At 37.7% G+C, this 26,232-nt stretch overlaps 1 protein-coding gene and 1 pseudogene across 3 annotated transcripts in view; one reads left to right on the top strand and one right to left on the bottom strand.

The window, feature by feature from the left end:
- WDR70 (WD repeat domain 70) overlaps positions 1 to 26,232 on the bottom strand; it is a 385,782-nt gene that overhangs the window by 228,295 nt on the left and 131,255 nt on the right. For all 3 annotated transcript variants that reach the window (XM_017853196.1, XM_017853195.1, XM_017853194.1), the window contains exon 9: positions 8,900 to 8,976. In XM_017853196.1, the coding sequence (XP_017708685.1) occupies positions 8,900 to 8,976 (77 nt within the window). The remainder of the gene's footprint in view (positions 1 to 8,899; positions 8,977 to 26,232) is intronic.
- Positions 18,690 to 19,911, top strand: LOC108515980 (BTB/POZ domain-containing protein KCTD9 pseudogene; annotated as a pseudogene).

Raw genomic sequence — 26,232 nt, 5'->3', positions numbered from 1 at the left:
AAAAAAAAAAAAAAAAAGAAAGAAAGAAAGAAAGAAAGAAATGCAAAATGCACTGGAAAGTCTCGGCAACAGAATTGAACAAGCAGAAGAAAGAACTTCAGAGCTCGAAGACAAGGCTTTTGAATTAACCCAGTTCGTCAAGGACAAAGGAGAAAGAATTTTTTAAAATGAACAAAGCCCCAAGAAGTCTGGGATTATGTTAACAAATCTAAAAATAATTGGTGTTCCTAAGGAAGAAGAGAAAACTAAAACTCCGGAAAACATATTTGAGGCAATAATTAAGGAGAACTTTCCTGGCCTTGCTAGACGTCTAGATATCCAAAAACAAGAAGCTCAAAGAACACCTGGGCAATTCATCACAAAAAGATCATTACCTAGGCACACAGTCATCAGGTTATCAAAAGTCAAGACAATAAAAAGAATATTCAGAATTGTGAGGCAAAAGCACCACGTAGCCTATAAAGGAAAACCTATTGGATTAAGAGCAGATTTCTCAGCAGAAATCCCTCGAGCTAGGAGAGACTAGGGTCCTATTTTTAGCCTCCTCAAACAAAACCGTTTTCAGCTAAGAATTTGTATCCAGTGAAACTAAGCTTCATAAATGAAGGAAAGGTACAGTCTTTTCTATATTAAAAAATGCAGAGAGAATTTGCCACTCCCAGGCCAACACTGCAAGAACTGCTAAAAGGAGCTCTAAATCTTGACACAAATCCTCAGAACACACCAAAATAAAGCCTCCTTAAAGCATAAATCTCACAGGACCTGTATAACAAATAGCACAATGGGAAAAAAAAAAAAGGTATTCATGCAACAAACAGCATGATGAATAGAATAGTACCTCACATCTCAATAATAAAATTGAATGTAAATGGCCTAACCGCTCCACTGAAAGGTACAGAATGGCAGAATGGATAAGAATTCAACAACCAAGTTTCTGCTGTCTTCAGGAGACTCACCTAACACGTAAGGACTCAACATAAATTTAAGGTAAAGGGGTAAAAAAGGCATTCCATGGAAATGGATGCCAAAAGCAAGCAAGAGTAACTATTCTTATATCAGACCAAAAAAAAAAAAAAAAAAAAAAAAAAAACTTTAAAGCAACAGCAGCTTAAAAGACAAAGAAGGACATTATATAATGATAAAAGACTAATCCAACAGGGAAAATCACAATTCTAAATGTACATATACATCTAACACTGGAGCTCCCAAATTTATAAAACAATTCTACTAGGCCTAAGAAATGAGATAGATGGCAACACAATAATAGTGGGGGACTTCAATACTCCACTGACAGCACTAGTCATCAAGGCAGAAAGGCAACAAAGAAATAATGAACTTAAACTATACTCTACAAGAAATGGATTTAGATATTTACAGAACATTCTACCCAACAAATGCAGAATATATTCTATTCGTCAGTACATGGAACATTCTCCAAGACAGACCATATGATATGCCACAAAACAAGTCTCAACAAATTTAAGAAAATCGAAATTATATCGAGTACTCTCTCAGACCACAGTGGAATAAAATTGGAAATCAATTCCAAAAGGAACCTGAAAACCATGCAAATACATGAAAATGAATAACCTACTCCTGAATGATCCCTGGGTCAACAACGAAATCAAGATGAAAATCCAAAATTTCTTTGAACCGAACAATAGTGACACAACCTATCAAAACCTCTGGGATACAGCAAAAGCAGTGCTAAGAAGAAAGTTCATAGCATTAAATGCCTACATCAAAAAGTCTGAAAGAGCACAAACAGACAATCTCAGGTCATGCCTCATGGAACTGGAGAAATAAGAACAATCCAAACCCAGCAGAAGAAATAACGAAGATCAGAGCATAACTCAATGAAACTGAAATGAAAAAAAAAAAAAATACAAAAGATAAATGAAACAAAAAGCTAGTTTTTTGAAAAGATAGATAAAATTGACAGACCATTAGCAAGACTAACAAGGAAGAGAGAAAATCCAAGTAAGCACAATTAGAAATAAAACGGGAGATATTACTACTGATACCACAAAAATACAAAAGATTATTCAAGGTTCCTATGAACACCTTTATGCACATGAACTAAAAAACCTAGAGGAGATGGATAAATTCCTCGAAATATACAACGCTCCCAGATTAAAGATAAAAAAATTCTGAACAGACCAATAATAAGCAGCGAGACTGAGGTGCTAATAAAAAAAAAAAAAAATGCCAACGGAAAAAAGTCTAGCACAGAAGAATTCACAGCTAAATTCTATCAGACATTCAAAGAACTGGTACCAATACCACTGACACTGTTCCACAGGAGAGAGAAAGAGAGAATCTTCCCTAAATCATTCTATGAAGCCAGTATTACCCTAATACCCAAAACAGGGAAGGACATAACAAAAAAAGAAAACTACAGACCAATATCCCTGAGATGCAAAAATCCTAAACAAAATACTAGTGAACCAAATTCAACAGCATATCAAAAAGATAATCCACCATGATCAAGTGGGTTTCATGCCAGGGATGGTTTAACATCCGCAAGTCAGTAAATGTGATACATCACATAAACAGAATTAAAACAAAATCACATGATCGTCTGAAGAGACGCAGAAAAAGCATTTGACAAAACACAACATCCTTTTATGATTAAAACCCTCAGAAAAACTGGCATAGAAGGGACATACATTAACATAAAAAAAGCCATCTATGACAATCCCACAGCTAACATTATAATGAATGGGGAAAAGCTGAAAGCATTCCTCCAAGAATTGAAACAAGACAAGGATTCCCACTTTCCCCACTTCTATTCAACATAGTACTGGAAGTCCTAACCAGAGCAATCAGACAAGAGAAAGAAATCAGGGGCATCCAAATTCGTAAAGAGGAAGTCAAACTGTCACTGTTTGCTGATGATATCATCATATACCTAGAAAACCCTAAAGACTCATCCAAAAAGCTCCTAGAACTGGTAAATGAATTCAGCGAAGTTTCAGGATACAAAATTAATGTACACACATCAGCAGCTCTACTATACATCAATAGCAACCACACTCAGAATCAAATCAAGAACTCAACCACTTGCAAAAAAAAAAAAAAAAAAAAAATACTTAGGAATTTACCTAACCAAGGGCATGAAAGATCTCTACAAGGAAAATTACAAAACACTACTGAAAAAAATCTTAGATGACACAAATTGAAATACATTCCATGCTCATGGATGTGTAGAATCAATGTTGTACAAATGACCATACTGCCAAAAGCAATCTATAAATTCAATGCAATTCTCAACAAAATACCACCTCATTCTTTACAGAACTAGAAAAAACAACCCTAAAATTCCTAAGGAACCAAAAAAGAGCCCACATAGCCAAAGCAAGACTAAGCAAAAAGAATAAATCTGGAGGCATCACATTATCTGACTTCAAAGTATACTATAAGGCCATAGTCACCAAAACAGTGTGGTACTAGTATAAAAATAGGCACACAGACCATGGAACAGAATACAGAACCCAGAAATAAAATCAAATACTTACAGCCAAGTGATCTTTGACAAAGCAAACAAAAACATAAAGTGGGGAAAAGACACCCTATTCAATAAATGGTGCTGGGATAATTGGCAAGCCACATGTGGAAGAATGAAACTGGATCCTCGTCTCACATCTTACACAAAAATCAACTCAAAATGGATCAAATACTTAAATCTAAGACCTGAAACCATAAAGAGTCTAGAACATAAAAAAAAAAAAAAACCCTTCTAGACATTGGCTTAGGCAAAGACTTCATGACCAAGAACCCAAAAGCAAATACAACAGAAACGAAGATAAATAATTGGGACTTAATTAAACTAAAAACCTTCTGCACAGCAAAACAAATAATCAGCAGAGTTAACAGACAACCCACAGAGTGGGAGAAAATCTTTATCATCTATGCATCCGACAAAGGACTAATATCTGGAATCTACAAGGAAGTCAAATACATCAGCAAGAAAAAAATCCATCAAGAAGTAGACTAAGAAGATTAATAGACAATTCTTTTTTTTTTTTTGAGACAGAGTCTCGCTCTGTCACCTAGGCTGGAGTGCACTGGCATCATCTTGGCTCACTGCAACCTCCACCTCCTAGGTTCAAGCGATTCTCCTACCTCAGCCTCACAGGTAGCTGGGACTATAGGCACGTGACAACATGCCTGGCTAATTTTTTGTATTTTTTGTATAGACAGCATTTCACCGTGTTAGGTAGGATGGTGTCAATCTCCTGACCTCATGATCCGCCTGTCTCAGCCTCCCAAAATGATGGGATTACAGCCGTGAGCCAACATGCCCGGCCAGAATAGACAATTCTTAAAAGAAGATATACAAATGGCCAAAAGCCATATGGAAAAATGCTCACCATCACTAATGATCAGGGAAATGCAAATCAAAACCACAATGCGATACCACCTCACTCCTGCAATAATGGCCATAAAAAAAAAAATCAAAAAATAATAGATGTTGGCAGGGATGCACTGAAAATGCAACGCTTACAATCTTCACACTGCTGGTGAGAATGTAAACTAGCACAACCAAAGTGTGAAGATTACTTAAAGAACTAAAAGTAGATCTACCATTTGATCTAGCAATTCCACTGCTAGGTGTCTACCCAGAGGAAAAGAAGTCATTATACAAAAAAGATACTTGAACACGCATGTTTATAGGGTCACAATTTGCAATTGCAAAAACATGGAACCAGCCCAAATGCCCATCAATCAACGAGTGGATAAAGAACATGTGGTGGGGTGTGTGTGTGTGTATAGGTATATATATATATATACACCTATACACACACATATATACACACACACATATACATACATATACCATGGAATACTACTCAGCTGCAAAAAGGAACAAAATAATTGCATTCGTAGCAACCTGGATGGAAGTGGAGACTATTATTCTAAGTGAAGTAACTCAGGAATGGAAAACCAAACATCATATGTTCTCACTCACATGTGGGAGCTAAGCAACGAGAACACAAAGGCATAAGAATGATACACTGGACTTTGAGGACTTGGGGGAAAGGGTGGCAAGTAGCGAGAAGACTACCCATTGGGTACACTATAAACTGGTCAAATGATGGGTGCACCAAAATCTTAGAAATAATCACTGAAGAACTTATTCATGTAACCAAATACCACCTATTCCCCAAAAACCTACTGAAATAAAAAATTTTAAAACTTACTTTTAAAACTTTTAAATGTTTGTTGTGTATCACTAGTCTTGGAATATAAGATTCAAAGCTTCTCAAATTTATTTGACCACAGAATGCCTTTTGTCAGACTTCTGATTTACATAGCCTGGAAATCAATTTGGGAAAGGCTACTGTAGTGCTCATAAAAGTTAAAACATTATCAACTATGAGAGCCCACCATTCATACTGATCCATTAATAGTTTTGAGAACAATGTTTTTTTCCCAACTGCTCTATTCAACTTAAGTTTTAACCAGAATAGCCCAAGTCGTCTGTGGTCCTGTAGTGTATTTGTTTTCTTCTAACATTAATATCAATTATTCATTTTCTTATCTTAAGACACTATACAAAGTCTCTGCTGCATAAGTCTCTAAGTAGTTGTGGGCATCGCTGTCTTGTTTCCTATTTAAATGCAAGTAGCTTCAGTACTCCAATATTTAATACAATATTTACTTTAAATTTTAGTCACTAATTTTTATCAGATTTGGGTAATTTCTTCCTATCTGCATTTTACTTAGAACTTTTGCTGGGAAAGATTAAATTTTATCAAATGTCCACTTTTATCAGATTTAGGTAATTCCTTCCTATCTGCATTTTACTTAGAACTTTTACTGGGAAAGACTAAATTTTATCAAATGAATCACATGATTTTCACCTTTCATTTGCTCAGTAATGAAGTATACTGAAATATCCGGGTGGTAAAATATCCTTATATCCTAGAATAAACCTTACCTAGTCATGCTATATTATTAATTTAGATTGCTGATGAAGTTCATTCCCTAACGCTGAAATAAGAAACGTAACTTTAAACAAACATACCCTAACTATTTGGAAAGGTAATTATGCAGCTAAAAAGACTAAGGTAGGAAAAGAAATTAACACTACATAATCTGATTTACCATAAATTTTAATCAAATGTATTTATTTTATTTTAGTCACATTCTTATTTGTATAGATTGACAAATTTCCATTTCTTTTAGATCAAGTTAATTTTTTGATTCCCCTATTAAAGTGAAATTATGTCATCTGTCTTCTAAAGATATATTTCAGAAAACATAAAGTAAGAATATGAACAGCAACTGTGAATGTTATTAAGGCAAATTTAAGTATCAGAAAGTTGAAAGATGAAAAACAAAACAACCTAAGAATAAAAAAGTTCTTTCTTAATTAATGATTCACCTAAATAATACCACCTATATGTTTTTAACTTACAAGATTTTTTATTGTAATTTTCTCTGTAATCATACAACGTACATTCTTGTGAACTACTTTTAATACAACAATGAATCATACAATATAACAACACAGGGAAAAGTTGCTCAAATATTTCCTATAATATTCTTGAGTCATGGATGAGCAGATACAAATGCAAAAGAATCTTAACCATTTAATCACTGGCAAGGATGTTGAGAAAAAGGGAACCCTCATACACTGTTGGTGAAAACGTGAATTAGTAAAACCATTATGAACAGTTTGGAGTTTCCTCAAAAACCTAAAAACAGAGCTACCATATGATTTAGCGAACCCACTGCTGGGTATATATCCAAAACAAAGAAAATCAGTACATCAAAACGGTATGTGTGCTCCTATGTTGGTTGCAGCACTGTTTGCAATAGCCAAAATTTGGAAACAAACTAAGCATCTATCAACAGATGAATGGATAAAGAAAATGTGGTACATACATGCAATGGAGTACTATTCAGCCATGAAAAAAGAATGAGATCCAGTAACTTACAACAACATTAATGGAGCTGGAGATCATTACATTAAATGAAATAAGCCAGACATGCAGACACCCATTGCATGTTCTCACTTATTTGTGAGATCCAAAAATCAAAACAATGGAACTCATGAACAGAGAAAAGAAGAAGGATGGTTACCAGAGGCTGGAGAGGATAGCAAGGTATGGGAATGAGGTAAGGATGGTTAATGGGTAAAAAAAAAAAAAAAAAGAAAAGAAAATATATACATATATCTATATACGTGTGTGTGTGTGTGTGTATATATATCCATGTGTGTGTGTGTGTGTGTGTGTATATCATGAATATGGCCTAATATTTGATAGCACAACAAAGTGACTATAGTCAACAATAATATAACTGTACATTTTAAAATAACTAAAAGAGACCAGGCACAGTGGCTCATGTCTATAATCCCAGAACTTTGGGAGGCCAAAGTGGGTGGATCACTTGAGTTCAGGAGTTCGTGACCAGCCTGCACAACATGGTAAAACCCCATCTCTACTAAAAACATAAAAATTAGCTGGGCATGGTGGCAAGCACCTGTAATCCCAGCTACTTAGGAAGCTAAGGCAGGAGAATCACTTGAACCCAGGAGGTGGAGGTTGCAGTGAGCCAAGATCGTGGCACTCTAGCCAGGGCAACAAGAGTGAAACTCCATCTCAAAAAAACATAACATAACATAACATAACATAACATAACATAACATAATAAAATAACTAAGAGTTTAATTGGATTGTTCGTAACACAAAGGATAAATGCTTGAGAAGATGGATACCCATTTTACATGATGTGATTATTATGCATTGCATGGCTGTACCAAAATATCTCACATACCCCATAAATACATATACCTACTGTGTACTCACAAACATTAAAATAAAAAAATTTTAGGGTCTGGTGTCGTAGCTCACGCCTATAATCCCAGCACTTTGGGAGGCCGAGGCAGGTAGATGACCTGAGGTCAGGAGTTTGAGACCAGCCTGGCCAGCATGGTGAAACCCCATCTCTACTAAAAATACAGAATTAGCCTGGTGTGGTGGTACACGCCTGTAATTCCAGCTACTTGGGAGGCTGAGGTAGAAGAATCATTTGAGCCTAGGAGATGGAGGTTGTAGTGAGCTGAGATCACGCCATTGCACTCCAGCCTAAGCAACAAGAGCAAAACTCCATCTCAAAAAAAATAATAATATTTAATAACTGAGAAAATTTAATTAATTTGCTTCAATGTGATGCTGGTATATATGAACTGAAATTACACCAAATTTAATCAATTTCCTCGGTTATTCCTTTCAAAATCAATCTGAGCCAATAAGCTTATGTTAGCTATTAGACTCAGATGGAAATAAGTCTTTATTATAAAAAGTAATAATTAGTCACAACTTCAAAGCCCTTTGAGTACACTTAATAGTATCAATCTGATCCAACCTTAATAAACTCTACAGGAATTTGTACCACTCTCGCTTTCACAGTGTCCATTTTTGTTTAATCAACTACTACACTATCAGATAAAATCAAAGTAAAGAACAAGAATATATAGGTTGGGCGCGGTGGTTCACGCCCGTAATCTCAGCACTTTGGGAGGCTGAGGCAGGCGGATCATTTGAGGTCAGGAGTTCGAGACCAATCTGACCAATATGGTGAAACCCCATCTCTACTAAAATACAAAAATTAGCCAGGTGTGGTGGTGGGCATCTGTAATCTCAGCTACTTGAGAGGCTGAGGCAGGAGAATCACTTGAACCCAGGAGGTGGAGGTTGCAGTGAGCCAAGACTGTACCACTGCACTCCAGCCTAGGCAACAGGGCAAGACTCCCTCTAAAAAAAAGAATATATAACGTCTGAATTCCTAATATTCCACTTACTACTTTACTGCCAAGATTGTAACAATACAAATGCTAAATACCTAAAGATATGAATGTATTAGATGAATTATCAACAATACTCACGCATCATTTGAGCAAGTCATAAATTCTCCCTTTATTTTGGGATGCCACGAGCCAGTATGAAGCATTGCTGTATGACCCTTAAAAATAAAGACAAAGGGGAAAAAAAAGATGTTTTAGAAAGGTAAAAAATAAACTGACTAGAAACTGACATGTCATTTTAAATGTAAAATTTTAGTTCCCCAAAAGTGTACCATTTCAATTATAAACCTATATTATTTTATCCCAATTTTATCTCATAACATGCTTTGTTTATTTTGCTTTAGCTCTTTGTGTACCACCCCGTGCCCACCTCAGGAATTAACTCAGTGCTTGTATGTAACAGGTGCTTAATAAGGTGGGAAATGGAGAGGAAAATGACATCCTTTCTTCAGGGGAAAAAAAAAAGAAAGGTAAAGCCATAATAAGAAAGACAGGTCCTTCTTCAAAGATCGTAACTCCTTTCTTCAGTGGAAGACAATCAAGAATAGAAAGCATTTACAAATAAGCAAGGTGAAGGCAAGAGATTGGGAGGGAAATCCGTATTTCCTAAAAATGTGTCAACAACCTTGATTCTACAATGTCTCTGTAAAAATATGTATGTGAGAAAAGGAAGAATATATTTTAAGTGATTGGGGAAAATTAGCCCTGCTAAGTATAGAGAATACAAAAATACTATAATTAAAACAATGTGATGCTGGTATATATAAACTGACATATACATCAAATCAACTAGAGTACATAGTAAACATAAACACACACATATACACAAATGCCTAATTCCCTTACGCAGCAAACTCAGCTAGAGTGGTCTCATACAGCAAGTCAGATTTATGTGAGACAGAAAAGAGCCTGGTCCTTTTTAGTATAATAACTGCAGTATCTCTTACTCTGACACACTTCAAAATAAAACTATGATTAAAGAAGTAAAATGTACACGTTTAAATGACTTACAAGAAAAATAACAGTAACTCTCTGGAAAGATACATGGGCCTGGAGATCAGCTTCAGCCAAAGTTGTCTACAATGCCTCAAACAGTATCTGGCCAAGGCCTGCCATTCTGTTTATGTTTACAGAATACAAAGGAGGGGAGGTGGAGACTCTTAGCCATGTTGGAGGCATGAATTGAACCAATACCTGGAAGGACTAGATGGCAAGTCTGAGATCTCATTTTCCACCCCTGAACTCAACGCTTGCACATCCAACTATCTACTTGACATTTCTATCTGTTTATCATAGGCATCTGGAACATAATAGGTACAAGGGAAAATCTTGATTCTTTCTGTCCACTTTATTTTCTATCAGTTTCTTTCCTAGTAGTTCAAGCTAAAAACGTGGGAGTTGTTCTTAAATATTCCCATAACCATAGCCCTAAAACCTTCTATCTACACAGATTCAATTCACCAGCTATTCCTGCCAATTCTGTCCAAAGTATATTCTATTTCTATTCACTTTCTAAAATCTATTCACTTTTCTCTTTTTCATCACTATCACTTATTCTCTCACAACATTCTCTCATGCTTCTACATCAGTTAATAGGTACTGTAACAGGTTTGTTATTAATCTCTCTGCTTTTTCCTTTTTTTTTTTTTTTTTTGTTTTCTTGAGACAGGGTCTCAATCTGTCACCCAAGCTGGGGTGCAGTGGTGTGTTCACAGCTTACTGTAACCTTGGCCTCCTGGGCTCAAGTGATCCTCCTGTCTCAGCCTCCCAAGTGACTGGGATTACAGCAATGAGCCACCATGCCTGGCTAATTTTTGTATTTTTTGTAGAGACAGGGTCTCACCATGTTGCCCAGGCTGGTTTTAAACTCCTGGGATCAAGTGATCCACTCGCCTCACCTCCCAAAGTGCTGGGATTATAGGAGTGAGCCACTGCACTCACCTCTGCTTTCATTTTACTTCATCGCTCTACATAGCAATCAGCATAATCCTTTAAAAATATAGTTCTAATGCAGGAACAGAACACCAAACACTGCATGTTCTCACTTTTAAGTGGGAGCTGAAGGATGAGAAGATGAGAACACATGGACACACTGTCAGAGGAACAACACGAACTGGGGCCTCTCGGGGGGGCAGGGTGGAGGGAGGGAGAACATCAGGAACAGCAGCTAATGGATGCTGGGGTTAATACCTAGGTGACGGGTTGATCTGTGCAGCAAATCACCATGGCACACATTTACCTATATAACAAACCTGCATATCCTGCACATGTACGCTAGAACTTAAAATAAAAGTTAATGGAAAGAAAATACGTGTGTGTGTGTATAGTTCTAAATATGCCATAATGTCAGCACAGTGGCTCATAACTATAATCCCAGCACTTTGGGAGGCTGAGGCAGAACAATCACTTAAGGTCCACAGTTTGAGATCAGCCTGGGCAACAGAGTGAGATCCTGTCTCAACAAAAAATAAAAATAAAAACTTAGCTGAGTGTAGGGTAGACATCTATAGTTTCAGCTATTAGGGGACTAAAGTGGGAGGATCACTTGAACCCAAGAGTTGGAGGTTACAGTGAGCTATAACTGCACCAGTGTACTCCAGCCTAGGTGGCAGGGTCAGACACCATCTCAAAATAAATAAACTGATCAATTTAATTAAATTAAAATGCCACTTCACTGCATATAACCTTTTGCTGGCTTTATAACCTCTTACACAGTGTGATGGTTAATACTGAGTGTCAACTTGATTGGAGTGAGGATACAAAGTATTGATCCTCAGTGTGTCTGTGGGGGTGCTGCCAACAGAGATCAACATTTGAGTCAGTGGGCTGGGAAAGGCAGACCCACCCTTAATCTGGGTAGGCACAATCTAATCAGCTGCCAGTTCGGTTAGAATATAAGCAGGCAGAAAAACGTGACATGAGAGACTGGCCTAGCCTCCCAGCCTACATCTTTCTGCCATGCTGGATGCTTCCTGCCCCCGAACATCAGACTCCAAGTTCTTCAGCTTTGGCACACAGACTAGCTTCCTTGCTCCTCAGCATGCAGATGGCCCATTGCGGAACTTTGCAATCATGCCAGTTAATACTTGATAAACTTCCCTATATGTATATTCCATTAGTTCTGTCCCTCTAGGGAACTCTAACATACACAGTCCACAACGAATTTTATTTTCTGGCTCCACATTCCTTGCAACTTCACTTATTTTGTGTTCCCTCAAGACCAACACGTACCAGCCACTTCCTTCCTTTCAGTTCCTCCAATACTCTTAGCTCTGCTCCGTATCAGGGCCTTCTTATATGCTTCCCATATGCTGGAAAGCTCTTTTTTCCACTTTCCCATGACTGGCTCCTTCTCATTATTTCAATCTCAGTTGATATGCCACTTGATCAAATAAGTATTCCCTGGTCCTCTATGTAGGTAAACATGGCCCATGAGATTGTTCTTTACCTTAGTACCTGTGCATTTCCTTAATAATAGCCATCATAGTTTGTGGTTCTTTATTCATTTTTTGACTTTTGGAACAGTGTTAGCATTTTACATATTCACACAAAAAAATAAGGATGGGACAACCAAAAGCTGAATATAAACAGGAACAAATCAACCTTACATTTAAAATGAATAACACATATACTGAAAGAATAAACAGAAGGTAATATCCCAGAAAACTATCTACCCTATAAGTGGGTTGATGGCCCCCAAAAAGATATGTCCATATTCTAATCCCAAGAACATGTAAACATGACCTTATTTTCGGAAAGGGTATTTGCAGATATAATTAAGAATATCGGCTGGGTGCAGTGCCTCATGCCAGTAATCCCAGGTCTTTGGGAGGCCAAGATAGGCAGATTGCTTGAGCTCAGGAGTTCGAGACCAGCCTGGGCAACATGACAAAACCCCATCTCTACAAAAAAAATAAAGAAAAAAAAAAATTATCCAGGCATGGTGGCACACAATGGTAGTCACAGCTACTCAAAAGGCTATCACAGCTACTCGAAAGGCTGAGAGGGGAGGTTCTCTTGGGCCCAAAAGGTTGAGGCTGCAGTGAGCCATTATCACACCACTGCACTTCAGCATGAGCATGAGCAAGACAGCAAGACCCTGTCTCAAAAACAGAAACAAAAAAATCTAGATGTGATTCTGTGCAGGCTCTAAATCCAATGTCCTTATAAGAGACAGAAGATAGAGATAAATCTAAATGTCCTTATAAGAGATAGAAGACAACTGGGCATGGTGGCTCACACCTGTAATCTCAACACTTTGGGAGGCCAAGGCAGGCAGATCACTTGAGCTCAGTTAGAGACCAGCCTAGGCAACATGGCTAAACCCCATCTCTACAAAAAACACAAAAATTAGCCAGGTGTGGTGGCAGGTGCCTGTAGTCCCAGTTATTTGGGAGGCTGAGGTGGAGGATGGCTTGAGCCCAGGAGATGGAGACTGCAGTGAGCCGAGATCACTCCACTACACACCAGTCTGGGCAACACAATGAGACCCTGTCTCAAGAAAAAAAATTAAAATAAAATTTAAAAAAGAGAAGAGAAGACACAAAGAGAAGGCTATGTAAAGACAGAGGCAGAGAATGGAGTTATATAGCCACAAGCAAGGAATACCCTAAGTCACCAGAAGCTGAAATGGGCAAGAAAGGTCATTCTTGCCTACAGCCATTGGAAAGACCGTGATCTTGCCAACACCTTGATTTTGGCCTTCTGGCCTCTGTAATAGTAAAAGAATAAATTTCTGTTGTTTTAAACCACCAAGTTTGTAGTAATTAGTTAAAATAGCCCTAGGAACCTAGCACATATTCTCAGTCTAAGACCAAAAGAACTGTAAATAAATATTGAATTCTAATTAATACTTTTGTTTCTTTTTTGCAGTGGTATACATTAGCAATTCTGAAACTGCCTCTAATATAATGAAGAACTAAGCCAAGAAGGAAATGTATTGGGGATAATTGGAGTAAGGGTTAGCCCTGTTGGAGAAGGTAGTTACAAAAGTGAAAACGGGGAAGACTAGAACGAACTCTCTGATGTTAAATAGAAATTAGGGGTAACAATGTGAACTCATGATTTTTACTAGGTAGATAAAATTGTTATATATGTATATATGTGTTAGTTATTCTCTAGTTCTGTATGTTAAGAATGTCTAGAAGTAATATACTCCAGCAAAACTAACACAGAGATCCTGGTCTCTAACAATCACCTCCTCCTAAAAGGAACCAGGGCTTCTTGCAAAAATTATTGATTACAGAGATGGGATAGGAAAGGAGCAAGATGAACGTGGAACATTTTGTTGTATTAAGAAAAAAAAAAAGTACTACAAAGATGATGGACACGTGTTAAAAGGATAAAGCACATGTTGAAGAGCCTTCTGCTGGCTAAATCTGCAATAGTTAAGGCATCAAGATAAATAATGATAGTAACGAATTATAAACCATTGACTAAGACAAGAACCATTGAGTGTATACTAATATAATAAATATACAAACAAAGAAAGCTCTTCCTTTTAGTAGAATGCTACTGATAAACATAAAATGAATGATAGAGTTAAAAGATCAGCATTTTGCAATCAGTAATAACTGATTCAGGAAAGAATCAATAGATGCTAAAACTGTGGAGGAAAGTTTGAAAACGATTATTTACAAAGTCTCAAAATCTCCCTGCAAATTACTTAATAATTGCAATGAGAACACAGTAACTTTATAGTGGAAAAACCTGGTAGACACCACCTTAAACAAGTGATCTAGGTTAACATCACCAACGCAAGGACAAACTGAAACTGACATCACATACTTCCTGGTATGACGAAGAAACGAGGACACGATATCATTTCTGTCACAGTCCTTCTAAAAGTGCATAACCTGATTCAAACTATGAGGTAAAATCAAATTCTACATTTTATCAAATCACTGACCTGTAGTCCTCATAAAATGTCAAGGAAAAATAAAGACCAAATAATGCAGAGAAGCCATTACCAATTAAAGGAGACAACAGATACGATGATTATACACAATATGTGATCTTGATCAGAGCCTGCAACTGGTGAAAAAATCATTAGAGAGACTGTTGAGATAATCAGTGAAGCATGAATATGGAAAGTGATTTAGATAATAGTATTTTATCAGTGTTAAATTCATGGCTATCCACCAGGCATGGTAACTTGTGCCTGGTAGTCCCAGCTACTAGGGAGGCTGAGGCAGAAGGACTGCTTGAGCCCAGGGATTCTAATCCAGCCTGGGCATCAAAGCAAGACCCTGTCTCTTAAAAAGAAAATTATGACTATGTATGAAAATGTAATGTTATTAGGGAAACCTCACTGAAGAATTTAGGAGTAAAAGAGCATGACATTTACAACTTACTTTCAAAAGATGAAAATTAAACACACATATATGTGATTTATATGTATATGTATATGCATATACATATATATATATGAGAGTGTATATACAGGCGGGATAGGAAGGTGGGTTAGTCTGTATTAGTCAAGGGAGGAATGGAGGAGGGAAAAGGAAGGAAGGGGTAAGGTGAAAATAAAGCAATGAGACAAAATGTTAGCAACTGGTAAACCTGAAAAAGAAGTATAAAGAAGCTTTATACCCCTTTTAACTTACAGCTATTCTGTAAGTTTAAAATTATACCAAAATAAATAATTTTATTAAGTTTTTTTTGAGGGGGGGTTTGTTTGTTTACAGATGAGAGTCTCACTTTGTTGCTGAGGCTCAAGTGCAGTGGTGCGACCACCACAGCTCACTGCAGCCTCAACCTCCTGAATTCAAGAGATCCACCCACCTCAGCCTCCCAAGTAGCTGGGACTACAAGGCAAGCATCACTACACCCAGCTGATTTTTTATTTGTTGTAGAGATGTGGTTTCTGCTATGCTGCACAGGCTAGAAACTAAATGCTTTTTAAAAAATATTCTGGCTGCTCAGTGAAGGCCTGTTTAAACAAACAAACAAAAAGAATCTATAGGGCTGCTCAGTGAAGGAAAGCCTGTTGAAAAAAGAAAAAAAAAAAATCTATAGGTCCAACTGGGAAGATGTTAATATGAGTCATGAAAAGATCGACAGTAACTTTGACTAGGCAGCAGCTCTAAGTGTTGACAAGTGAGTACACATTCCTTACAAGTTCACACAAAATATGCACTAAAATCATATTCTAAGTCACAAAACACACTTCATCAGATATTTTAAAAATTAAAATTATTCAAAATATGTTTCCAAGGGCTGGAAACACATGTGATGGCTCATGCCTAGGGATGTACTTTGGGAGGCTGCCAAGGTGGGAGGGTCACTTGAGACCAGAAATTTTTTGTTGTTTTTAATTTTTTTTAAAGTATGTTTCTAGATCATAAGAGAATTGAATTAGAAGCCAATAAGAAAAAAGTCTCAAATATTTGTATATTTAAACATCACACTAATAACCCATAGGTCAAAAAGGTAATCCCAAGTGAACTGAATAAAAATGAAAATATAACATCTCAACGTTGTAGGACACAGTTAAAGAAACGCTTAGAGCATTTCTATTAGAAAATAAGAAAAGTCTCAAATTAATAATTAAAGCATCCGTCTTAAAATATTAGAAAAAGAAGGCAAGTAGAAGGAAATAAATCAATAAAGTTGATAAACTTTTAGCCAGAACAAGAAAAGGAAAGAGAGAAGACACAAATTACCAACCAATTCAGGGAAAATTAGGAGATATATCACTACTGACCCCAAAGAAATATTACTATTATAATAATCTTATGCACATAAATTTGGTAACTTAGAGGAAGGAATAATTCGAATAGTCCTACATCCACTAAATATACTGAATTCATAGTTAAAAGCTTTCAAAAACAGAAAAGAAAACCCCAGCCCAGTTTGCTATACTGGCAAACACTACCAAACATTTAAGGAAGACATAACACCACTTTTTCACAACAGTTTCCCCAAAAGAGAATTGGACGGTACACTTCCAAATTCATTTTACGAAGCTAGAATTACTGATACTAAAATCAAGTACAATATGACATAAGAAAGCTACAAAACAACATCCCTCATCAACATAAAAGCTAAGATCTTTGAAAAAATACTAAACTAGTATGTAAAAGGAATAGTACATTGCAACCAAGAAAGCTTTGTTCCAAGAATACAGGTCTGGTTTAACAATCAAAATCAATGTAATTAACCACATTAACAGAATAAGATAAAAAACTCAGAAAACGCATTCGACAAAACTCAACATCCATTCATGATAAAAACTCTCAGCCAATCAGTGATAGAAAAGAACTTACTCAATTTGATAAAGCATATTGTCTTAGTCAGCTAGGGCTGCTATAACAAAAGACCACAGACTGGGTGGCTTAACCACCATATATTTATTTCTCATAATTATGGAAGTTGGTGAGGGATCTCGTCCCGGCTTGCAGATGGGCCACCTTCTCCTGTATCTTCATACAGTCAGGAGAGTAGAGGCTCTGAAGGACACTAATCGCATCATAGAGAATCCACCCTTATGACCTCACCTAAACTAATTACCTCCCAAAGGCCCCCACCTCCTAATACTATAACATTGCAGGTGATGGCTTCAATATATAAATTTTTGAGGGATACAAACTTTCAGTCCATAATAGGTACATACAAAAAACCTACAGTTTAACAACATATTTAATGGTAAAAGACCAAATATTGCCTCTAAAAGTCAGGTTTTAAGCAAGGATACCTAACCCACCACATTCACATTCAATGTCAATCTGGAAGTCCTAGTAAGTACAATAAGGCTAGAAAAAAAAAAAAAAGGCATTCAGATTGTAAAAGGAGAAATAAAACATTCATTCCAAGACACAATGACCATTTATGTAGAAAATCCCAAGGAATCTATTAAAAAAATTTTCAAAAAAAGCAATAAAATTTCTATGCACTACCAATGAACAGTTAGAAACCAAAAACTATTTTAAACAGTCCTATTTGTAATAACTCAAAAAAACAAAATGCTTAGGTATAAATCTAATATAATCAGGATCCCTATGTTGATATACTATAAAATGTATGTGAAAGAAACAGAAGGCCTAAATAAGTGGGGAGATATACTGTGCTGATAAATCAGAAACCTCAAAATAGTGAAAACTTCAATTCTCCAAATTGATCTTTAGACTCAAAATAATTCCAAAGAAAATTCCAACAGGGTGATCTTATGGAAGTAGAGAGACTAGAATGATAGTTACCAGTGTCTAAGAAGTGTAGGGGAGGGGAGAAGATAAAGAGAAGTCAGTTGATAGGTTCGAACACACAGTTAGAAAGAATAAGTTCTCATGTTTGATAGCACAGTAGGGTGACTACAATTAATGACAATGTCTCGTGTATTCTAAAATAGCTAGAAGGGAGAACTAGAAATCTTCCCAACACATAGAAACAATAAATGTTCAAGGTGATGGATACCTCAAATATTTGAACTTGATTACATATTCTCTACATACATCAAAATATCACATGTACCCCATAAATACGTACAAAAAGAATGTATCCACAAAATAATTCTAACAAGATTATTTGTAGATACAGACAGGGTGATTCTAAAATTTACATGAAAAAGTAAAGAAATTAGAATAGTCAAAACCATTTTTAAAAAGAAAAAAAGTTGGAAAACACCCTACCAAATTTAAATTTACATTTGCTAATATGTAAGAAATATTTAAAAGCTGTAGTAGTAGGATGACTGGTCAAGCCCTGGGTGTGGGACAGAGTGTGTGTGTGTGTGGTGCGTCCCCAAAGGCAAGAAGGTGGCAAAGGGAGGTGAATCTGAGTGGGTGGAGGGAAGGGAAAGGCGGGAGGAGAAAAAGGTGGGAGGAGGACCAGGTGGGACGATGGTGGCTCAGTCAGGACCCAGCGGGGCAGCGAAATGAGGCGGGTGACCCTGTTCCTGAACGGCAGCCCCAAGAACGGAAAGGTGGTTGCTGTATAAGGAACTTTATTTGATTTGCTTTCTGTAGCTAGCAGTAAACTCGGCATAAAAGACACCAGTGTGTATAAAGAGAAAGGTGGACTGATTGATGATATTGCTTTGATCAGGGATGATGATGTTTTGTGTGTGAAGAAGAGCCACTTATTGATCTTCAGACAGATTCTAAGCCTCCTGAAGGATTGTTAGGATTCCACACAGACTGGCTAACATTAAATGTAGGAGGGCGGTACTTTACAACTACATGGAGCACTTTAGTAAATAAAGAACCTGACAGTATGCTGGCCCACATGCTTAAGGACAGAGGTGTCTGAGGAAATAAGCAGGATCATAGAGGAGCTTTCTAATAATTTACCGAAGTCCTGAGTACTTTGAACCCATTTTGAACTACCTGCATCATGGACAGCTCATTGTAAATGATGGCATTAATTTATTGGGTGTGTTAGAAGCAGCAAGATTGTTTGGTATTGACTCATTGATTGAACACCTAGAAATGGCAATAAAGAATTCTCAACCACCGGAGGATCATTCACCAATATCCCAAAAGGAATTTGTCCGATTTCTGGTAGCAACTCCAACCAAATCAGAACTGTGATGCCAGAGTTTGAACTTCAGTGGTTCTGATCTTTCTCGTTGGGACCTTCGATACATTAACCTCAAAATGGTCAATTTAAGCTGCTACAGTCTTGCACATGTAAATCTTTGCTGTGCAAATCTTGAATGAGCTGATCTCTCCGGATCAGGGCTTGACTGTGCAAATCTCCAGGAAGTCAAGATGCCCTGTTTTAATGCAGAAGGAACATCTCTGAAACTGTAATTTTGAGGATCCTTCTGGTCTTAAAGCCAATTTAGAAGGTGCTAATCTGAAAGGTGTGGATATGGAAGGAAGTCAGACGACAGGAATTAACCTGAGAGCAGCTACCTTAAAAATGCAAAGTTGAAGAACTGTAACCTCAGAGGAGCAACTCTGGCAGGAACTGATTTAGAGAACTGTGATCTGTCTGGGTGTGATCATCTTCAAGAAGCCAACTTGAGAGGGTCCAACGTGAAGGGAGCTATATTTGAAGAGATGCTGACACCACTATACATGTCACAAAATGTCAGACGAGAATTTTAGGGGCTGGAGGAAGATGTACAGGATGAAAACGCTTTCCTTATCACTTTTCTTTCTTCACCCACTCAGTTGTCTAGAAGTAACACTGCAAGGAAATTTTTAAAAAAACATTTAGAGGATTAGGCTTGTTTCTCAGTGGTGCGTAAGGGAAAAAACTGACCTTTTTTCCATATTCTGATTTTAACAGAAAAGCACTCATTAATAGGTGTAGGGAAACCAGATATTGCTGCCTTCTGAACGGGGTAGGGGGGTTTACCTGGTTTTATGACCAGGAATAGCATTTATTATATTTGCTTTTAAATAGGCATGATGTGGAAATACCATCTTGGTTTGAGATGCATTTGAGCATTTTAATTTATGGAAAGCACAACATATGCAATTTTATTTATTGAATACCTAGAAGCAGTATGGATATTTAAATTGTTAAAACTTTATGAAAACTTTGAAAAGTTCAGGTTTATAAATAGCTTTAGTGATGCCTCCCCTCTTTAAATACCTGCCACACCACATGAATATGGTGAGATCAGACTCCCTAAGACTCCTTTCAGGTTCATTTTTCTAATGTTTACATTTAGAACAAAACAGTGGCTAAATTAAAGTAATATCCAGTTCTTACTGATTGAGACAGGGTGGAAAGAAAGACATCATTGTACATCACTGTCATTCCAAAGGTACAGTGGAACTCTGGATGGAAGAAGAACTTACCTATCACTACAACACTATCTATAAATGAGCATTTCTCAAAATTTCATTCTAGGCAAGTTCCACTCAACACCAGACCAAGCAATTCTATTTACATTATTAGCCTAGTTTTCCCATACAATAGGCACAAGCATAGGAATATACTTCAAAACCAAAAAACCAAGGTACATCATTAATATTCATTTAATTCAAATACCAAATAATTTACCAAATGGTATTTTGGTATTTACCAAATACCAAATAAATAAAAAAATTTGTGCAACCAAAGTACTAAAAAATAAAATGATTTAAATCCAAAGGATTTCCAAGGGTACATTAATCTCTTTTGAAAGGGTCCCATTAATCTCTTTTGAAAGCAGAAATTTGTCAGCCTACGCTTAAGAAAAAAAAATTTTTTTAAAAAGAGAAAAAGAAAATACCTATTATCAAGGGCAAACAACTTCAGGGCAAAGAAATAGCTCATTGTACTCCCTCACAGTTCTCAGTATAGATAAATTTGGGCCAAAGGCCAGCTTGAATGCAGAAGGAAAGGAAAGGGAAGGGAAGAGGGAAGGGAAGGGAAAAGGGAGGGAAGAGGGAGGAGGATGAAGGGAAGATGGAGGGAGGGGGTGAGAGGGAGGGAGGGAAAGAAGGAGGCAGGGAGGGAGGAAGGGAGGGAAAGAAGAGGAGTGAAAGAAAAGAAAGAAAACAATTTCTAGTCACTAGCGGTTAACAGGGATCTGGTCTGATTTTGCCCCATTAGATATCTGCCTCTGAGCCAGGAAAACGGTACATGATTTGCAATAAAAGAAACATTCCAATAATCCAAGACATACCCAGACTTTGAGGACTCAGATTCTAAACTACCTTGTCTTCCCCAATCTTGTACAGTACACTGCACTCTCATTCTTCTCCACTGATAACTAAGCTCCATCTCCACTGACATCTCTGCCTAGTCTCTTAATCCAATGCACAGCCTGCTTATCTCCCAGTCAGTTCCTAGTTTACCAGCTTCCTCTCCTCATTCCCAGACTCAAGAATTCTACAGACGGCTGCTACTCAATTCCAACCTTAGAACCACACTTCTTGTACTTTGTCTAAACAGCAACCCAACAACTCACTTAACCCATGCAGGTCTTAAAGGCAGACCCCAGAAAGCAGATCTTTTACTGATATTTATTGCTTAGAGTTGAAATATCACCTTGGAATAGAAAGGTTATTTTTTAATAAAAGAAAATCACCCCTATTGCAGAAGACATTAGCGTGTCCGGAATTGGTTCCTTCCGGTGGGTTCTTGGTCTTGCTGACTTCAAGCATGAAGTCACGGACCCTCAGCAGTGAGCGTTACAGTTCTCAAAGATGGTGTGTCCAGAGTTTGTTCCTTCAGACGTTCAGATGTGTCAGAGTTTCTTCCTTCTGGTGGGTTCGTTGTCTCGCTGACTTCAGGAGTGAAGCCGCAGACCTTCGCAGTGACTGTCTCTTAAAGGTGGCACATCCGGAGTTGTTTCTTCCTTCCGGTGGGTTCGTGGTCTCCCTGACTTCAGGAGTGAAGCCGCAGACCTTGCAGACCTTCGCAGTGAGTATTACAGCTCTTTATAAAGGTAGTGCAGACCCAAAGAGTGAGCAGCAGCAAGATTTATTGTGAAGAGCCAAAGAACAAAGCATCCACATCGTGGAAGTGGAACCTAGCGCGTTGCCACTGCTGGCTCGGGTAGCCAGCTTTTATTCCCTTATTTGGCCCCACCCACATCCTGCCGATTGGTCCATTTTACAGAGTGCTGATTGGTCCGTTTTTACAGAGTGCTGACTGGTGCGTTTACAAATCTTTAGCTAGACACAAGCGCTGATTGTTGCACTTACAATCCTTTAGCTAGACAGAAAAGTTCTCCAAGTCCCCAACCCAACCCAGAAAGTCAGCTGGTTTCACGTCCCATTAGGATAAAAGGACATGTGGTCACCTTCGCTGTTAAGTACCCAGAATAAGAACACAGATAGTAGATTAAACGGAAAAAATCTACAAGACTGTGAATGTTGTTTCTTATTTGTAAAGACAGGAGCATGACAAAGGCAATGGGAATGTTAAGTGCCCTTGTGTTAAAACAGTGACCAAAATTAGTCATAACAAAATGAAGTTCAACTAAGGATTCTTAAATGGATGTAAACAGATTCAGTACTATGACTAACATTAGTGGAAAAACTTTTAAAGAGACACCTATTAAAGAACAGTTAGTGACTAAACACTTTTCATCAAATAAACTACTTTTCTCTCTTCTTCCCTTATCTAAACATAGGCACTCCTGAAAAATATCTCTTCATTTAACAGCCTTAACTAGAAATAGCCTAGAAGAAAGAATTAAGCAACTATTTCTCATAATATGCTATACTTTGAGAGAGGACATTAATTATCCATGACCAACATTGGTTTCCGGTTTCCTCAAAACACGAGAGAGAGAGAGAGAGAGAGAGAGAGAGAGAGAGAGCGCGAGCGAGAGAGAGAGAGAGATTGCCAATAATCTGCCTGTACTCTTGTGGCTGCCCCAATGACAAGAGTTACAAAAACAGCTCCCTTTGTAACAGTGCCATCTGTAGTTACTGAATGATTTGGGGCTCCATGACCCACAAAATAAAAGTACCCATGTCTTTGGCATGATGAGCTAACAAAGCCTACCCCTAAGAAGAGACGAAATGCAGCGGAAAACAGCAGGGAATATACTGGGAACTCAGGTCCAAAAGTTCTTAACTAGATTCCAATCACCAGCTTTCAGGAATTATCAGATCTCCTGAAATGGTCAACAAAATTTTGTGTGAATACATTTCGCTGGGGAGAATATTCATACCTTAAATGCAGGAATTTGCACACATTTTTTTCTAAAGCATCAGATCACATTTTAGGCTTCGTGAGCCACATGCTCACTGCTGCAACTACTCAGCTCTACCACTGCAATTCAAAGGGAGCCACAGGGAATAGTAAATTAATGGATGTGTCTATGTTCCAATAAAACTTTTATTTACAAAAACAGGGTGGTGGCTGGATTTGCCCCAAGGCCATGGTTTGCCAACCCCCAACACACTCTTAGTCATTTGCTTGCATAAACCAAGGATTCTAAAGTCCAAGTCTAATTCCTGAGTAATTTTAATATCCATTTGAATACCTCAAAAACAAATTCAATCTTCCTTGGCCTACTCAATTCTGATGACTTGTTACAAGATATTTCAGCAGTGCCAACTATGGCTAATTCTGCCACTACCATGAATGGTCATAATATGCTTCTAAAATCCTGAACTCTCAATATTTACTGATTTAACAAATATTTATCACCAAGTATGTTTCAGGCTCTAGATATTCCACTTACTGGCCACACAACCTCCTATCTTGCAGTTTTTTTAATTTTTAAATTTTCAATATCCTAAACTTTAACCACTCTCTCAGCAGAATCCTGAGTGTCCTTTTGTTGAATCTACAATGAAGTGCTTTTATCCCAAAATAACCTCCCCCTGTTCTCCCCTGCAGTCACTGTAGTCCATCCAAATACCTAGGCTCCTGAATAAGACTCAAGAATAGGATATGAACATGCAGAATGATTGTTTCTACAAATTTACATTTCGTAGCCCATAATACTTCCATAATTCTTCCAGTAATGTTTCTCCTACAACCATCAAAAGCTATTCTACATCTTTACAGTTCTGCTGAAGGCCCTATCCCAGTATCTCCCAATACAAAACTAGGAAATGATTCTGCTAATAGATGGTGGCATTATTCATTTCCTATCTCAGGGTACCACTTGTAAATATAGCTGCATATGAGATCATTCTTATCCCTTCCATTTCCAGTGCAAAAGTACTCTGGCCAGGTGCAGTGGCTCACACCTGTAATCCCAGCACTTTGGGAGTCCGAGGCAGGTGCATCATTTGAGGTCAGGAGTTCAAGACCAGCCTGGCCAACATGATGAAACCCTGTCTCTAATAAAAATCCAAAAATTAGCCAGGTATAGTGGTGGGCGCCTGTAATCCCAGCTACTTGGGAGGCTGAAGCAGGAGAATCGCTCGAACCCAGGAGGCAGAGGTTGCAGTGAGCAGAGATCGTGCCACTGCGCGACAGAGTGAGACTCCATCTCAAAAAAAAAAAAAAGTATTTCCTCCTCCTACCCAAAAGCTAACTCCTGCTCTTTGTTTGATCACAATCCCTAACAACTCCTCAAGGACTTTCATCCTTACTTAATATGTTTGGTTTTTACAGAACTGCATTAGTTTTCCATTGCTCTGTAACAAATTACCAAAAACCTAGGGACTGAGTACATCTCTGATTTATTACCTAACAGCTGCGTAGGTCAGAAGCCTGGCACAATGTAGCTAGATTCTCTGCTCAGGATCTCACAGACTGAAATCTGGATATTAGTAGGACTGTACTATTTTCTAGAGGTTCTGGGAAAGAATCTGCTTCCAAGTTTATTCTGGTTGCTGGCAGAATACAAGTTCCTTGTGGTTGTAGAACTGTGATCTCTATTTGCTTGCTGCCTGTCAGCTGGGGCTACTCTTAGCTTTCTAGCCACTATGTGCAATCTCCACTAGAAGCAACATGAGAAAGATTCTCCTTTGCTGACCTTGAAGACAGAGGGATCTACATGGCAAGGAATATACTAGGAATGCTGACTTAGTAGAGTGCAGTCTTACTAACATCCTCATTTCAGTCTGTGAGACCCTCAGCAGAGAAATGTAGCCACATTGTGCCAGACTTCTGACCTAAACAGCTGTTAGGTAATAAATTGGGGTGTACTAAGTCCCTGGTTTTTGGTAATTTGTTACAGAGCAACAGAAAATTAATGCAATTCTGTAAAAAACAAACATATTGAGTAACGATAAAAGCCATGCCCACAAATCTTTGCAGAACAACCTGTTTTTTATCTATAGCTGTTGTTTAATTGATTAAGGAGCAATACTCTTAAGCTTCCTAGACATCACCTGGTTTGGCTAAGAAGATCTATGAGGCACAACCTTAATTTCTTGGAAGAGTCCAATGTGACTGAATACTCTCACCTTTTGAAGTTATTATACAGCCACATCTCTGGCTTTCTCCACACCATGCTTTCAGAAGTTATTGCTGTATGTTAGCATCCTTTGTCATCTTGATAGGCTAAAAATTAACTAAATCACCTAGTCTTGGTTCCCTTTTAACAAAACTTCCCTTGGTTTTCTCATATTTCACTATAAGAAGCAAGAAGAAACCAGGCAGCAACTTCAACATTTTGCTTAGAAATCTCCTTGCCTATATATTCAAATTCATCACTCACAAGTTCTGATTTCATCTTCAAAACCAGCAGCAGAGAATCTCCCTGACACCAAGTCCCTCCTACACTTAGAAAACCTTTTGCCAGGAACAGCCCAACTGCTTTTAAGTGCTCACCTGATGAGGCTGGATCCATTGAAGGCAATCTTCCTTTCTTAAAGTCCATCGTGTCATATAATGTAACCATAGGAGTGACTAGCCCATTATACTTATAGTTCACAACTACATTCAAGGAGAAGTGCCGGGACTCTTAGGAGCCATCTTAGAATTCATACTACAACAAGAACTTTGGGTGTAGCAATTCTGAAACTACTTTCCATGTACTGTAACACTGAACAAATGAGTAAATATAATTATGATGTTAAAAGCCACGTTCTTCACTGTTGGAAGAAGTGAATTACGAA

Source organism: Rhinopithecus bieti, unplaced genomic scaffold (assembly GCF_001698545.2).
Source record: "Rhinopithecus bieti isolate Rb0 unplaced genomic scaffold, ASM169854v2 scaffold_34818, whole genome shotgun sequence".
Lineage (NCBI taxonomy): Eukaryota > Metazoa > Chordata > Mammalia > Primates > Cercopithecidae > Rhinopithecus > Rhinopithecus bieti.
This window is presented reverse-complemented; position numbering and strand designations above follow the sequence as displayed.